General features: G+C 47.2%; 1 protein-coding gene across 1 annotated transcript; it reads right to left on the bottom strand.

The window, feature by feature from the left end:
- Positions 1-1,220: 1,220 nt before the first annotated feature.
- Positions 1,221-14,229, bottom strand: LOC8038910 (acetylcholine receptor subunit beta-type unc-29). The gene is made up of 6 exons (XM_029973167.4): positions 14,148-14,229; positions 12,070-12,227; positions 11,946-11,990; positions 8,596-8,705; positions 3,792-4,300; positions 1,221-1,570 (listed from the first exon to the last, which is right to left on the bottom strand). The coding sequence occupies exons 1-6, from the start codon at positions 14,209-14,211 to the stop codon at positions 1,248-1,250; spliced, it is 1,209 nt and encodes a 402-aa protein (XP_029829027.2). The 5' UTR covers positions 14,212-14,229; the 3' UTR covers positions 1,221-1,247.
- Positions 14,230-14,368: the final 139 nt, after the last annotated feature.

Genomic DNA, 14,368 nt, shown 5'->3' with positions numbered 1-14,368 from the left:
GAAATTATCTACTTCGACGTTCTCACTAAGGACTGCGCACATCGGGAGATGGCGACACAAGTTACGACCATCGCTAATTTGGTCGTCTGAGGACACGTCCGTCGTTGATTATGGTAAGTCTTGCTCTTATTTTTCACACCTGAGGAGCAACGCCTTGAGATGTCGAAGGGTAAAATCCATATCCCTTAAATGTACAGCAGGTCAGTTTTACTGTTTGATATTTCAAGGCGCAGTTCTCTTCCTGTAAAAAATGAGAGCAAAAAACTTGTCGAAGTCAAGGTTCGGCGCGTTCGCAGATGACCTAGGTAGCGACGCTAAGCGACGTCATTTCCGCGGCGTTATATCCTGATAGACGCTGCGAGCCGACAACAGAGTGCGTCGTCTGCTCACTGCGCCTATCGGGAGATGGCGCCGCAAGTAAATCGCATCTCTAACTCGATCGTCTGCGAACGCGCCCAACACTGACCTTGGTAAGTTTTTTGCCCTCATTTTTTTGGAGGAAGAGAACTGCACCTTCATGTTTCATTGAGTAAAACTGACCTGCTCAGTGCACATTAAAAGAAAATGTGAACCTTTTATGTTCAGGCGCCGATTTTTTCAGCTCGTTTTATGGCGGGAGATACGCTTAGGACAACCCCATATACACCCAGCTGGAAGATCACTGAGTCGTATTGCCGGGCGGATAGAGTTGGGGTTTTTAAAATTAAATTAAGCTTATTCCCAAAACCAGCGCTTTAATCAAAGCAGCATTTTAGGGAAAATGTAGACGCGCATTATAACTGTATTATCACTGAGAGCTGGAGACATGTAAGGCGTGGCATAAAACGATTATGCTCCTATAGCTTCGCGATTCCTTGCACGGCGTTCTTATCGTCAAATGCCGCAAAATCATTGGCTAAAAAGTGACAATTACTGTCGAGAACAGTTATAACGAAGTCAATGGGAATCGGAAATCACTTCGCTATATCCGCTATTACGCTATAACCGACTTCGGTTATAACGAAGCGCAAAAGGCAATGGGAAATCGTAATCACTCCGCTGTAGCCGCTATTTTATTATAACCGACTTCGTTATAACCGGTCTCGACATGACCCTTGCCGCGCCCTGCGTTTTTTAACCTTTCAGTGACCATAGATCATTTAAAAAAAAATTGGTGGAATCTAAATTCGGCGCGAACAGTGGTTTCTAGTGAAATTACAAAATTCTGAACTGGTGTTTCTCGTTTATTTTGCACCGATGCCGTACATTCACCACGGCATGACGCAGAGTGTCACAATGCTGAACAGCGCGAAGAACAGTCTGTCCAAGGCTTGAGCCACGAGCATCCAGTCGCACTTCTTCTCCAGGTCGTTCCTTTTGGCGGGAAAGGGGTTTTCGGAATCCTCCGGACTCTGGTCCGCCCCGGAGCCTTCCTGAGCCAGGCAGAGGAACCTCCCCGCCGAACCGGTGAGGAACCGGACCACCGGTTCGGGCACCTCGCTCGGCATCGTGGAGGACTCCATGTTGAGTACCAGAACCGCCACAACCGCCGCAACGACTTGAACCATCATCACGTTGCCGAGGAAGAAGGCTGCAACCGAGCAAAACAACAAGTGTTTCTGCTGTTAAGCCGCAGTTACTCTGCTCATTACATCATGCAAAAGATGCATGCATGCTCGCTGCAAACAGGAGGACAGAAGTATCTGCATTCATTGTCTGCATGCTGTATTTTGTGTGATGTCTTAGTAGTGTGACCGCGGTTTAGTACATCATTTGCGTATCATTTGTGCCGTCACGAAACGCTCTCCGGAACCGGCTACTATAGATCTGTATCTCAGCAGGCAAGGCTATCGGCGCGCGTGCGCAGTAGCCGCGTCTTTGTCGTGGACATCGCAGCAGAGAGGGGAGAGCAGTTTGTGGAAAACTGACTGGCTATCTTTAGGGGCATTACGATGTTCCGTTCCATAGGCAAGGAAAACTTCACTGTGTGGACCCGATGGTGCGTTGGCCCTTTGAAGGAACTGCATAAATCGGTTTCTTGACTTTTAAAACTTAGTGCAGAGGTGCCCCTAGGTGGTACATTGGGTGTTTCAAAATTGCAAAGAATGAACGTGCCTGAATAAAATGTAAGAAAATAAAAACGCTCTTTTCTTGCGTACAGCGTGCATCTGCTAACGACGTCTGATTCCACTAGAAGTTCACCATTACACTCGCAAGTGCTTTACGAAAAAGTAGACGCTCCAGTTTTCTTGAAATGTAGATGGAAATAACTGGCTGCCATTAATGAGTTCGGAGCATGCTGAGCGTCTGCCAAGCTTAATTCTAGAACGATTCTGCAATATGCATATCAGGTCATCAGAAGTTTGTGTTGTTATTTTCCGACGGTAAGCGGGAGCTGTTAGTAAATAGCCTGGGAACAGTGCGTTAAACTATTTGGACAAGTGAATACCACTCGGCATACGCAGGGTTTTGTGTCAGGGAACCCTATCGAAGGACGTAACTTAACCGATATCTGTTGAAACTTGACATTTCACACTGACGTTTTTTACAATACTTGATTTACACAGAGTATAGGCCCATTCACATTGCCCCATTTTCGTACGTTAAGTTACGTTACGAGATATTACGTTGAAGTCACCGGGACCTCTGTGCTTCATATTAAGCGAGGCTACCAGTTCAAGGAGAAAGCATGACACCCGACATTCGAGACACGAATGTTTCGGTGACTTATACCTAACGTAACTTAACGGAAGAAAATGGGGCAGTGTGAATGAGCCTTATAAGTACTACCTCTCGAAAATTGCGGGGACGATCACGTGACGTGGTGCGAATGGACAGCGTCACGCTCACACATCGACGAAGTTCTCCCTGACGGGAGCGTTTGCGCCGTAGAGCAGCTTCCGCTTGCTCCGGCGTAGACTTCGGCTGCGCCATCCTTACGCGAAAGGCTTGGTGCGCCAAGCAGATATTAAACGCTCGCTCACGAGATTCAATTGAGGCATAACCTCCAGCATGGGTGGGTAGGCGCACTCTTAGCACGTGGTAAGATTCGGGATCTTGCCAGCAGGAAGACTGTGTAGGCACGTAGCCCACACCTTGAAGGCAGACATCTCACTTTCCAGGTACGACGACTGAAGAACATCGTGGCAAGCCGCCGGCAGACACCAGCTCCCGCGCAAACCACAATCGGTCACAAACGCAACAGCCATGCGATCCATCCCAACAGCCAGGGGAAGACCGAGCGACCGAGCGGAGAGCGAACGGGCGACCGAAGTCGAAAAATAGAAGGTGGCGCCCTCTCCCGGCGCTAAAGCGAACTCCCACGTGGCCAGTAGGTGAGAGGTGATTTGGCGTTCTTGTGTAAGCAGGACTGAACTCGGTGGACCTGGTACTCCCAGCCATGAGCCCTCAGCTGCCCCAACAAACAGTCCATCCAAACCAGAATCACTCGGGTTCTTCGGAGCATTGTGCTTCGGAGTACCGGCAGTACCGAAAGCGGATCAAGGCGGAGCCGCGATGTACACAGTGCTGCGGCATCACCGGGAACTGCCTAACTCAAGAAAGTGCTAAGGAGGAAGATAAAAAAAACTAGAATTTTAACTTGTGACGGCCAAGTTACGTTTTGCTGGCCCCCTGCCTCAAAATGGGGCAGGGGGCCAACCACGATGAGCGCTTGCGTGCCTGCGCAAGCTCCGTTCCTTTTCGGCAACACGATGCTCTCCATGTACGACAAACCTAATACTAATTGATGCTGTAAAAAAAAAAAGAGAGAGAAACGCATGACACTATTTGTCAGAAGCAAAAAAACCCACCTAACTTAGGAACTGCCGAAGACGTCTTCAGTAGCACTGTGATCCGCTGGAGCATCAGCATGATAAGCAGCAGGTTGATGCACGCCAAAGTCAGCCTGCGGCTTGAGTTGGCGGGCATCCAGAAACCCAGTAGCATCATGATGACCGACGCGACCCACGGCAGCGTCGCTGTGTAACGATGATGAGTGCCACGTCTCTTCATCCCTATGGCCATGTCCAGGGTCGTCTTGTTGAGGAGCGTCCCGTGAGACGTGTCCAGGAAGGTGACCTGCCACTCTGAACTCTGGTTTGTCACGCTGTGGCTCATGGTCCCCTCGCCACCCAGCCTGACCTCTTCGTCCCCATAAGCTAACAACGCAAAGCGTATCCTGCAGACCTGGCTGTCGAACGGGTAGTCCGTGAGGTCCATCGAACAGGGTATCTTGGCCGTAACCGGCTGACAGAACCAGATTTCTCCGTCGTGATGCAAGTAGACCGTGATCGTCTCCGTTGTGTAGTCGTCGAAGCTTCTAGAAAACAAAAAACAAAAAAAAAAATTGTGCATTTTTGCTTTATGGCGTGTGATAAGAAACAAAGAGATGTGTAGGTTGCTTATGGCTTAAAGGGCCACTTAAAACAAATATTTTTATTAAAGCAGTCTGGTTGGGACACGCGTGTCAAAAAACGAATTTTCCGCAATTTTGTTTAGAACAATATTGACGGCGCGAGATTTATTTTAGTTGTGTCTGAATTATGCGCGCCAAGTTCATGACGTCACTGAAGGGTCATACACTCTTTCCACCACAGCGAGATGGTCATTCACTCTCTCCACCTCAACATAATGGTCTCCGCTTCTCACAGCTTCTCTCGTCCACGCGCCCGGAATGCCGAGAGAAGAAATAAATAGAAAGGAGGTGACTCACCACTAAATCGCGTCTAGCGCCGTCAATATTGCTCCAATTTTTTTTTTACACGTAAAATTTATTTTTTGACACGCGTGTCCCAACTAGACTGTTAAGAAAAAGAAAATTGTTTTTTTAGTTGTTCTTTAAGTCGCACTGCTCACACTTCACACAAAAAACACGGCGCGTTCGCTGCGGATATGACGACATGAATCATGTGCGGTCGCGTCTCAATCATGCTGAATGAACGGCTGTTTCACACTTATGTGTGCTTCGAACATGCCTGCACACTGTCTTTTGAACGATGTATTAGCACTGTTATCACTGCTTTGGTTAGCATTATGGCAATCGTCAGCTGAAGATTACTCGTACCACCAAAGTAGCTTTTGTTATGCCTGTGAGCAGTGTTCGTGTTTTGTGTGTGCACTGAAACAAGGTCGGTGCAGTTTTTTTTTTTTTTTTTTTTTTTTTTTGTGTGGGTGCCTCGTGAACGCCCGTATTTGAGCTGCGAACACTTTTCCAGTTTATTTAACTGCTGTGTTTCAACTTGTTGTTTTGGGCACGTGTCCTTGCACGAACAAACCGGTATTCAGTTAATAATGATTCCAGAGAGTTAAGCAGTGTAGGTTCGCACCACATAGACGATTTCGACTTCTAGCAGCAGTAAATTGGAACTTGTAATGGCGTTCCGTGTTTATTTCTAAAGTAAAGACGAGCAGAATCAAAACGCAATATACCACCGAGTTAAAAATTAATAGTATTTTTTTTTTTTACTTTTGGGCCTTTGTACCTTCCATCATCGTTATCATCAGAATCTTAATCGCACTTTATTATTTTTATTTCATCGATATAGGTCTTTTGTCTCCCTTAACCGAAGCACAGAGTACTTTCTTGTGACGAGTTTACGAAACCACTTTCTGTATTTTATTTCATAAACTTAATCAATTTATTCGTCGTTTCGTCGTTTCCGAGTTTTGCACTGGAAAGCAATTATACAACATTACGCGAGCGTTAGTGCACTTAAAGAAAGTGTTTTCGGCCTAGGCTGTAGTGGGATTCCGAGCTGATGCGAAGCCGATTTCTTTGATCTCCTTACCTCGAGCTTCTGAAGTGTAGTCAGATAGTCTTGGAATTGGCTGCCTACACTTAAGGTGTGAATCTGCATTAAAACAAAACTGGCAGGCAAGAATGTTTTATACATATAACTATATATACCTAATAAAATATTAACGTAAGAAAGGGTGATGATCGACTCTACAGAAGTGCAGAACCCCCCCCCCCCCTTTTTTTTTGATCCCTGCCCCCAGACAATTGTCATATCTGATAATGACAACGTACGGTCATCCCAATGACATTAAAAACAATTGACAAGTTAAAGCCAAATGGATGTCCCCGAACATCATGCAACAGACAGTTTGCAGACATGTTCAAATGTATATGAAGCAAGCATGCCTCGAACGCATACGTGAGGCGTGTTCGCGTGTAATTCTGTCATCGTGCCTCTAGCGAACAGCTTGTCTTTTATATAATGTACGAGCAGTGTGTGACAGCGGTCTTCGTGCTTGCATGCTATACTTCATTTCACCTTACGCCCGAGCGCGGCCGATGTTATGAGCCGAAGGGCCAATCAAACAGCGCAAAAAACTCAACGTCATGGTGTGCTCTCTGCGCTTCATAGGACTAGCCGACGCAGGAGCACCCACAGAGAGACGGCGAATACCGACTTGTCCTATCAACTGCATAGAGTACGCTATGACGTTGTGCCTCTTTCGCTCTTTGATTGGCCCTTCGGCTCATAACATCGGCCGCGCTCTGACCGAAGCTGAAACGAAGTATAGCTTTTAGGATGTTAGCGAGCGTCCTTAGTGCTATAGCTACGAATCTGGCGCGTTCTGTCTGACATTGATGTATCTCTTCACGGTAACTGGACAGCGACAAGAAAGAACTCCGCTTAGCCAAGTGCTCATCTTTGGTGAAAAAAAAGCTTGAGGGTACACCTTCCTATGCGGGGCGGAAGTTCGTCTGCTTCTTGCTCGGAGAGCTGTGGTGACGTCAAAACGCCGACCTCTGATTGGCTCTGATTGGAAGGATAGTGGGTAGACCTCAAGTAGCTAACATTGAGGTCTGCTCACTATCCTTTTAATCAGAGTCAATCAGAGCTCTGCCTAAATGATGTCACGGCAACCCTTGCGCAAGAAGCAGACTAATTTGCGCTCCGTATATTTACTAACAGCTTTTAAGAAACGAAGGGTGTAGTGAGTCCCGAACATATCATTACCGTCCCGCAGCCAATCAGGCTGCGGGAATTAGCCAACGAGAAAACTGAAGAACGAATCACGAAGATGCGTGAATATATTAAGCCACGCCCGTTATTTCTTACGCTGTCGGCTTCTACAGCATATGAACTACGCTTCTAAGGCACATTAGACGGCCCGAAAAAATCGGCTTCTGAACATATCTAGCTGCAGATTACTACAGAGCAGGGAGCAGGTGGTGGAATTTTACATTAAAAAGGAGTTAAGGGATGAACTTACCCCGTTCAAAAGGATAATAATATAATAATAATAATGTGTTTTATTCCCTTTACAAATACATACAAATAATGCTGGCCTACAAAAGCAGTATTCTGCTTGTGCGTAGGACCAGACAATCCAGCGAAATACATATTAATACATCATGATAAAAAAAAAAAAAATCGAACGAGTGCAATGTGGCCATTGATACCAACATTAATACAAAACAAAGCCGCAATTCGGCACAAAACAAAATGAACACAACTATCGAAATCATCAAGAGGCAAGTATACAGTGATGGGAGTAAAGCAGTGTTTATGGAGGTAATGAGAGGCACCAGTTTTTGATTTCTTTTTTTAGTACTTTTATCGAATTTATTTTCATTAAAGGCTCAGTGAGCTCATTAAGAAAAGGAAGAAAAGAAAACTCTATTCTGGGCAATCTAAGCTGCCACTTCGCAGACGATGCACACGTAGAAAGAAGTGTTGCTGACAGATGGCGCGTGCCGCGTCGAGGGAACGCTGGCCGATTCGGCTTTTTTTGCGAGATCGTCTGCTATCACAACGCAAATCGGCCGGCCGGCGCTCCCTCGACGCGGCGTACGGCATCTGTCGGCAGCACTTAATTCTCCCTACGCGTGCGTCAACTGCAAAGTGGCGGCGTAGATTGCCCAGAACAGGGTTTTGTTTTCTTTCTTTTGAACGAGGTAAGTTCAAACCTCGATTTTGTCACTGTAAACTTCCGCCACCTGCTTGCACATCTGCAGCATATTGTAGCGCGATACGTTGAGAAGTTGATTTTCGCGGGCCTTCCAAAGCGCCTTAGAAGCGTTAGTTTACATGGGGTGTATGCTGCGAACAAGTGTTCGAAAACGTGTCGTTGGCGCATCTGAACGCAAGGAGGGCACCACCAATCGAGGGGCAACAGAGAGAACCCCGCAGGGAACGCGCGATGACAATGGCAGCCAAACGCGCGTCGTTGTTAGTCGAAGTCGAAGAGAAACAAAAAACACGTGGGTGCATCTGGCGCGTAAACAAACGTACGAGGTGCGGAAAGAGCACACAAACTTGCATGGCCGCATAAATTTCGTTCGGAAATACAGAGACCCGATAGAAATAATGTGAGCGCGTGCCTGCCAACTGAACTATACTGTAAAACCTTATTTTTTTTCTTCGCGGCCTTTATTTTTTTGCGAATTGGTCACAGAGGACATAATCGCGGCCACTAAATTTCACGAAATTTCTATCCTCAAGAATAGAAATTTTTGCGTGCCCTTAAATTTCGCGATTTTTTCAATTCGCGAAATTCGCGAAAATTAAGGGCTCGCGAACATTAAGGTTTTTACAAAATCTCTCTCTCTCTCTTTTTCATATAACAAAATTTATTTCGTACAGCTCATCTTGAACTTACGTGTTCACGATTTCAATATCCGGATACCAGATCTCGCTCGGAAATGTGGAAATGCTCTCGAGACCACCGTAGTCGTCCGGATCCCATTCGAGAGCTGTGTCGTACCAGTTCTGTAACGCATAAAAATAGCATTTCTGAACATGAAGCTTATCAACCTGCATTCTGAACGGGTGCGACTCCAGCCAATACCACCTAAAAGACAAGGCCTCTCTCCCCTCCTCTTAAAGGGTCCTGCAATCAAGCGTCTACCTTTTTTGCGGTTTCCACATCCCTTGGTGTTCGGGCAACCCAGTGGGCACGGAGAGAGTAACTAAATATCAGTGCGTCATATTTTAACCGGACGGCGCGGAAACCTCCTCTACACACAGGGGCGACCCGCGGTGCTGAAAGCGCGCGATGTGTGACGTCTTAGGTCCTGGACTTAGTACTGGTCAGAGCCGCTAAAATCTTCTTTTTTGTCGAAATACAAAATGTAAGAGGCGCGAACCGTTTCAGTCATTTATGAAAGTAGTTTTTGTTCAGTAAATTAGATCCAAAAAGAAACAAATGCAGTTTATAAAGTACGAAAACAAGAAAGGACCCGTCGACATACCCACCAAGCGGTGGAAGAGGCGGCGCATACTAGAAAGGGATAGTGGGATCAGGCACCGACGAGCGGCGAGCATAGAAAGGTCCCGGATGTACCCGGCAGCGCTGCGGTCGAATACGGGTTCGAGGATCCAACCGGTTCCGAGCGTTCCGAAGGCCTTCGGCGAGCATGTTTGGCTTGCGGCTTAGCCGTTTGGCGTTATGACAGCGCGAAGTGGCTCCCGTTCTGAACTGATTTTTACCCCTTGTTTGCCGTCGTTTGTGGCCAATGAAGTGTCATGCCGAATTAGTGTTTAATCGCGCAGCAAATGCAATGCGAGCCGCCCTGGCCGCTCGCTTCATGCAGCCTATCCAGCACATGCTTTAGTGGCGACCTCTCGAGCCGTCGACACGGAGTGCGGCAGCCTTGAGCGCTCGCTGAGCTCACTATCCCTCCTCCAGTTCACGGCCACTCAAGCAACCAAAGACGTCATGAAGGAGGGTATTTTTTGCTTGTTTTTGTAATATTAATTTGCCTATAACTTTTCAAAGAAAGCGAAATTCGAGGAAAGAAAAGTTTAATTAAGTTACTACGCTCAGTGCGCTCAGGTACGGTGCAAATTAAAACCCAGTAAAAAAATGAGAGCCGTATACAATTCCCTGTAACGCCGGTTAGAGCGCAGCTCTTGAGGAGGAGGATGGAAGCGTATTGAGGGATGGGTGACTCCTTGAGGTCACGTGACATCAGGGGGGTCACGTGACTTCAGGGGGGTCACGCGACCTCGGGTGGTCACGTGGCCTCAGGGGAGTCACGTGACCTCAGGGTGATCACGTGACCTCAGGGGGTCAGATGGCCTTAGGGGTGTCACGTTACCTCGCGGTTACGCCGACGCCGACGCCGCTCAAGCCGGCACCTAAGAGCTGCGCTCTAAAAGTCGTTGCAGGGCCCCTTTAAACGTTAGCAGTATGCGCGCAGCGCCACCTACTCGCGTCAACGCAGCTGCCGGCGAGTCTTGCAATGTCTCACAACAGGCGAAATGCTACAACGCGGTGACGTCAAGACAAACCCGTCTCCCGCTTTGCGGTGGCTCCCGTCGAGCTTCAGCGTATTTTCCGCTTGTGGGAGCGGTCGGTGATACACTACAGATGACGTCATGCGCGTCCAAACCGTGTCTTCCAGGTGGTGCTGCTGCAGCCCACGCCATCTAGAATAATCGAGGCCTGTGAACGGCCTCCATAGAAGCCTCCATGGTGTACGGGATGAGGTATAGGCAACCCACCGAGCCGGGCTCGGGTCGGTTAAGGATGGGAGTCAACGGGGATGGGCCTCAAAATGTAGGCCCGCGCAGAGCTCTAATTTAGTCACTTTATTTGAGTAACGTGCAATAAACCCTGATAATTAGTTCCAGGCCGTTTTCTCTGTGTCGTGGAAAATCCGAAGACCCGCTATTTGGGGTTGTGTGAATAAAAAAAGGAAGGAACACGGGAGGAAATTTTTATTCACAATGATATTGTCTTTTCACTGGGAACATCACTGACAATACTGCCCTCGAGGCAGGGTTTTTCATTTGTTTTTGTTTGGGGGAAGCGAAAAACACTATGTCCTTTTTTTTTTTTTTTTTTCTTTTTTTAAAGAACGAGACACCCGCAAAACGTCTCCCGGAGAAATCCGAGGAAAAGGAGTGACGTTAACGGTAACGTTCTCCGGGGTCCCGCCATTCTGGCTCCATAGTTTAATATGTGCATGGCTTGCAATGCGGTCACATCGCGTACTTTTAACCACTATGAAAGAGAAGGAGAGGGACGCTGCTTTTGTAGGAATTTTGAGTGACGGGCTAATCTTCGGGAGGAGAATAGCGATGGGGTCTGGGGCAAATCTGGGAGACACAAAAGAAGGTCCTGGTAAGAGGGGAGCTCCTTCTTTTTGTCTTCTCTGTTGGCAATTGGAGCGCTCTCTGGATGACGTCATATGCAAGCCATGTAACGGACAACACGGACGAGGCCAGAGAGCCCCTGGGAGGCAGACTTGTACGTAGTTCAACTAATCTACTCAAGTTACGGTAGTTTAACTACATTTTTTTAGTCGTTTTGTTACTTTCAATTACATTTTTATTTCGTTAATTAACAGCTTACTTTAATTACCTTTTTTGAGTAACTTCTACTGAAATTACAAATTACTTTCGAATTTTAGTGGTAGGTTTGCTTATCAACCAACATTTCTGCCGCAAAGGAGATAAGAGGTTGAAATATCAGGTGATATTTGCAAAGAGGGGCAAGCATGAGGCGTAGGCATGGGGAAGGGGGAGGGAGACTGGTTTGGAGGGTCCGAAAACCTCTAAAATTTTCATGAGCCCCCCACTGCAACAACCCTGATGCGAGGCGCGGGAAGTGGACATCCACGTCGCAAGTGCTTGGATACTAGAGACGCCCTTTGTTTCTTAAGCTGTATGTGACTATCCACCAACTCAAGTCTCTGAAGTCACGCCACTGAGGTGGTGCTGCCTCAGTGGCCCCTGATTGGTTTTGAAAGGATTGTGGGTAGACCTCAATGCTGGAGGCCTTCAATTCAACCCACTATTTGTTTTTTTTTTTAGTTTTCCATTAGGCAACACGAGCTCGGATTTGTGACATCATCGCCACCCCCTGTGCAAGAAGCAGACGAACTTCCGCTCCGCATTGCGCATGCGCACTGCCTACACCTGGTGTGGGCCATTCCACGCTTGTTTGCAAATAGTGTTTTTAGTGTATAGCGTAAAAAAACAACGAAATTAGCGTTTACTTACGTTGCACGTGACCATGGAGAGCGAGAGCCAACCATCTTCGAGATTCTGCGTGGTAATGTTCATACAATGACTCGTTGGCGATTAAGACGTCACGCATGTGCGCGTGAGGGTGAAGTATACCTACCATGAACGTGGTGTACTCCCAAAAGAGATGTAGAGACACGTTGGTAGCGCTCGAAGTGCCGTTGTCTGGACGCCGATTTACGTCGTACTTTGACGGATCGAAGAGCTTGGCCCGTAAGAGCTGGCGGTGAGACACGTATTCCTCGTAAGGCGTCTCGTCTGCGAAAGCAAAGAATAAATCCTAAAGAAAGAGATAAGACGTTGAGAGGGCTCTGCCATCTTGAATGTCGTCACTTCTGGTATGCGGTGAAAAATCGTTTTGATCTCTCCAAGCCGCTGGAAAACGTTTACAAAAAAAAAAAAAAAAAAAAAAAGCGTGATGGCCACACATTCTTGTTTGGCCTCACCTATATTTTCTCGCACATTCCAGGTTGGAATGTTTTATTATTTTTTCGTCCAGCATACCGGATACGGAACCCACGTGATTGAGAACGACAGGAGACAGGAAACGTCTATCCAGTACTAAGAGCGTCAAATAGCAGGGACAGAGTAAATTTCACTAAATACAACACAAGGGGATTCGTCAATATTTACTTTGCCTCTATCGTCAATCTTTACTTTGTGTCTGTCTTTTGTAGCTTTTAGTATACGTTATGAAGCAACTAGCTCAACTCGCCATTTCGTTGCGATTCGCGAGACCCTTTTCAAACGTGCGCGCCATCTGGTAGCTTCAGCGCCAGTTATCTGAATCCCCCAGTGTTTGGGCACGCACTATGAGCATATATTAGGCACGAAGATGACGTCAGCATTCGACGAGGACTCGGCTCCAATCACACCCTCCGTGCCCGTCAGGCAGAAGCTGGTGCCAAAGGTGATAAACCCCAAACTCCAGCTGTTTTGTTTTTCCACGCACTTTATTTGTTTATTGCTGTGTTGGCCTCTGTCAGTCACGGAAATAATAACCCATTAGCGAACTCATTTGCACGGCGCGCCAAGGCGCGGTCGCGCGCTTCGCGGCCTTTCCTGTTATACTGCGCCATTTCACGTCGTGTGTAAGAAATGACAGCGAATCTTTGGTAAGCGGTGCCGTTCAGACGCCCTTCTTTTCTTACGTGGGAAGCCTATCACAGATTTCGTGATTACCAGTCTTTGTCGATCAGCATGATCGTTTGTATAATCGTTTCCTGTAGATTCCGCCAGTAACTGCTTAGATGGAGTGACTGGTGTTCATAACATATATTACGCAGTCTAAGTGGTAGTTATTGAAATTGCAAAAAAAAAAAAATGGTTGTACAACTCGTTTAAGCTGTAGTCACATTACTTCTACATCGTACAAAAAATGCGGAGTTCGCTGCAGGTATGATGTCAGAATTGTCCGTGGACCCGCCTCAAACATGTGCGAGGCATCTGTGCTTCGTTGAAGTGTGTGCTTCGAACATGTATGTAGACAGTTTCTGTACAACTAGCGTGACAGGACCTTACAAGAAAGAAACCATAGGAAGAAACAGGCCACAGACAGCGTCTGCAAACAGTCTTTTGTATGGCGTAGCAACAGCGTTACCGCGTCCTACTTGTAAAGCTTGCGCCCTCCTAGATAAAGATAGATACGCGTTTCCACCTGGGACTTCACAACGCCACGAACAAATGACGAGCAACAAAGTTCTAGATCTTTTTACCTGAGCACTTGACTCGGTTCAACGAGCTCTCGCGCTGCTGGAGCGCTGGCCAAGTTATGAACGAACGCCTCTAGTTTTTGCCTCGGGGCATCTTGAGGTGAGACGTGTAGCTACACTGCACTTTAGCCGCACTATATATACTCCGTTTCGTACTTAATATAAGACGCTATCAAAGCTGCTGGCCCGAGCATGGGCCCAGATCTCGTTGATCATTTGTATACGCATTCTCGAACATACGAATCCATAGATGAAGCCACGTACTCGCGCCAGTATATAGCTTTGACAGTGTTATATTTGAACTTTCCACGCAAGTGAATCGGCTCAGTATATCGGCATTCTTTTTGGTGCTCACATAAAAAGAAGCGATGCCAAAATATATTTTTGTTATTATTGTTAATCTTTATACCAATGTGACGGGTCTGTGGCTTAAAAAGAGACAGTCCAATGTAAATTTGCCACCCACCGCATGTTGCGAGTCCACGCTGCCATCCGATCAGGGCGAGGAGGGTGATCCACCGGACCCTCATGGGGCTGTGGATATTGCCGAGCAGCTTTGCCTGGCTCAGCGCAGCAGCCCGAGACGCATGCGCGATCACTTGGAGAGCTGAGGGGGCGGAGCTCTACCATCAGGAGTCGGTGTTGGTTGGAATGTATCGAATGACGCTTCCAACTGTCTCTTTGGGG

Source organism: Ixodes scapularis, unplaced genomic scaffold (genome assembly GCF_016920785.2).
Source record: "Ixodes scapularis isolate PalLabHiFi unplaced genomic scaffold, ASM1692078v2 PGA_scaffold8__174_contigs__length_109621045, whole genome shotgun sequence".
NCBI classification, from domain to species: domain Eukaryota; kingdom Metazoa; phylum Arthropoda; class Arachnida; order Ixodida; family Ixodidae; genus Ixodes; species Ixodes scapularis.
This window is presented reverse-complemented; position numbering and strand designations above follow the sequence as displayed.

What these genes read in the sequence shown, in the direction of transcription:
- LOC8038910 (XM_029973167.4), bottom strand. Translation starts at nt 14,211, where the DNA reads ATGAGGGTCCGGTGGATCACCCTCCTCGCCCTGATCGGATGGCAGCGT. An exon ending in GCGTGGACTCGCAACATGCG is followed by an intron (nt 12,228 to 14,147) that starts GTGGGTGGCAAA and finishes TTGCTTTCGCAG; the next exon opens with ACGAGACGCCTTACGAGGAA. An exon ending in GGGAGTACACCACGTTCATG is followed by an intron (nt 11,991 to 12,069) that starts GTAGGTATACTT and finishes ATTACCACGCAG; the next exon opens with AATCTCGAAGATGGTTGGCT.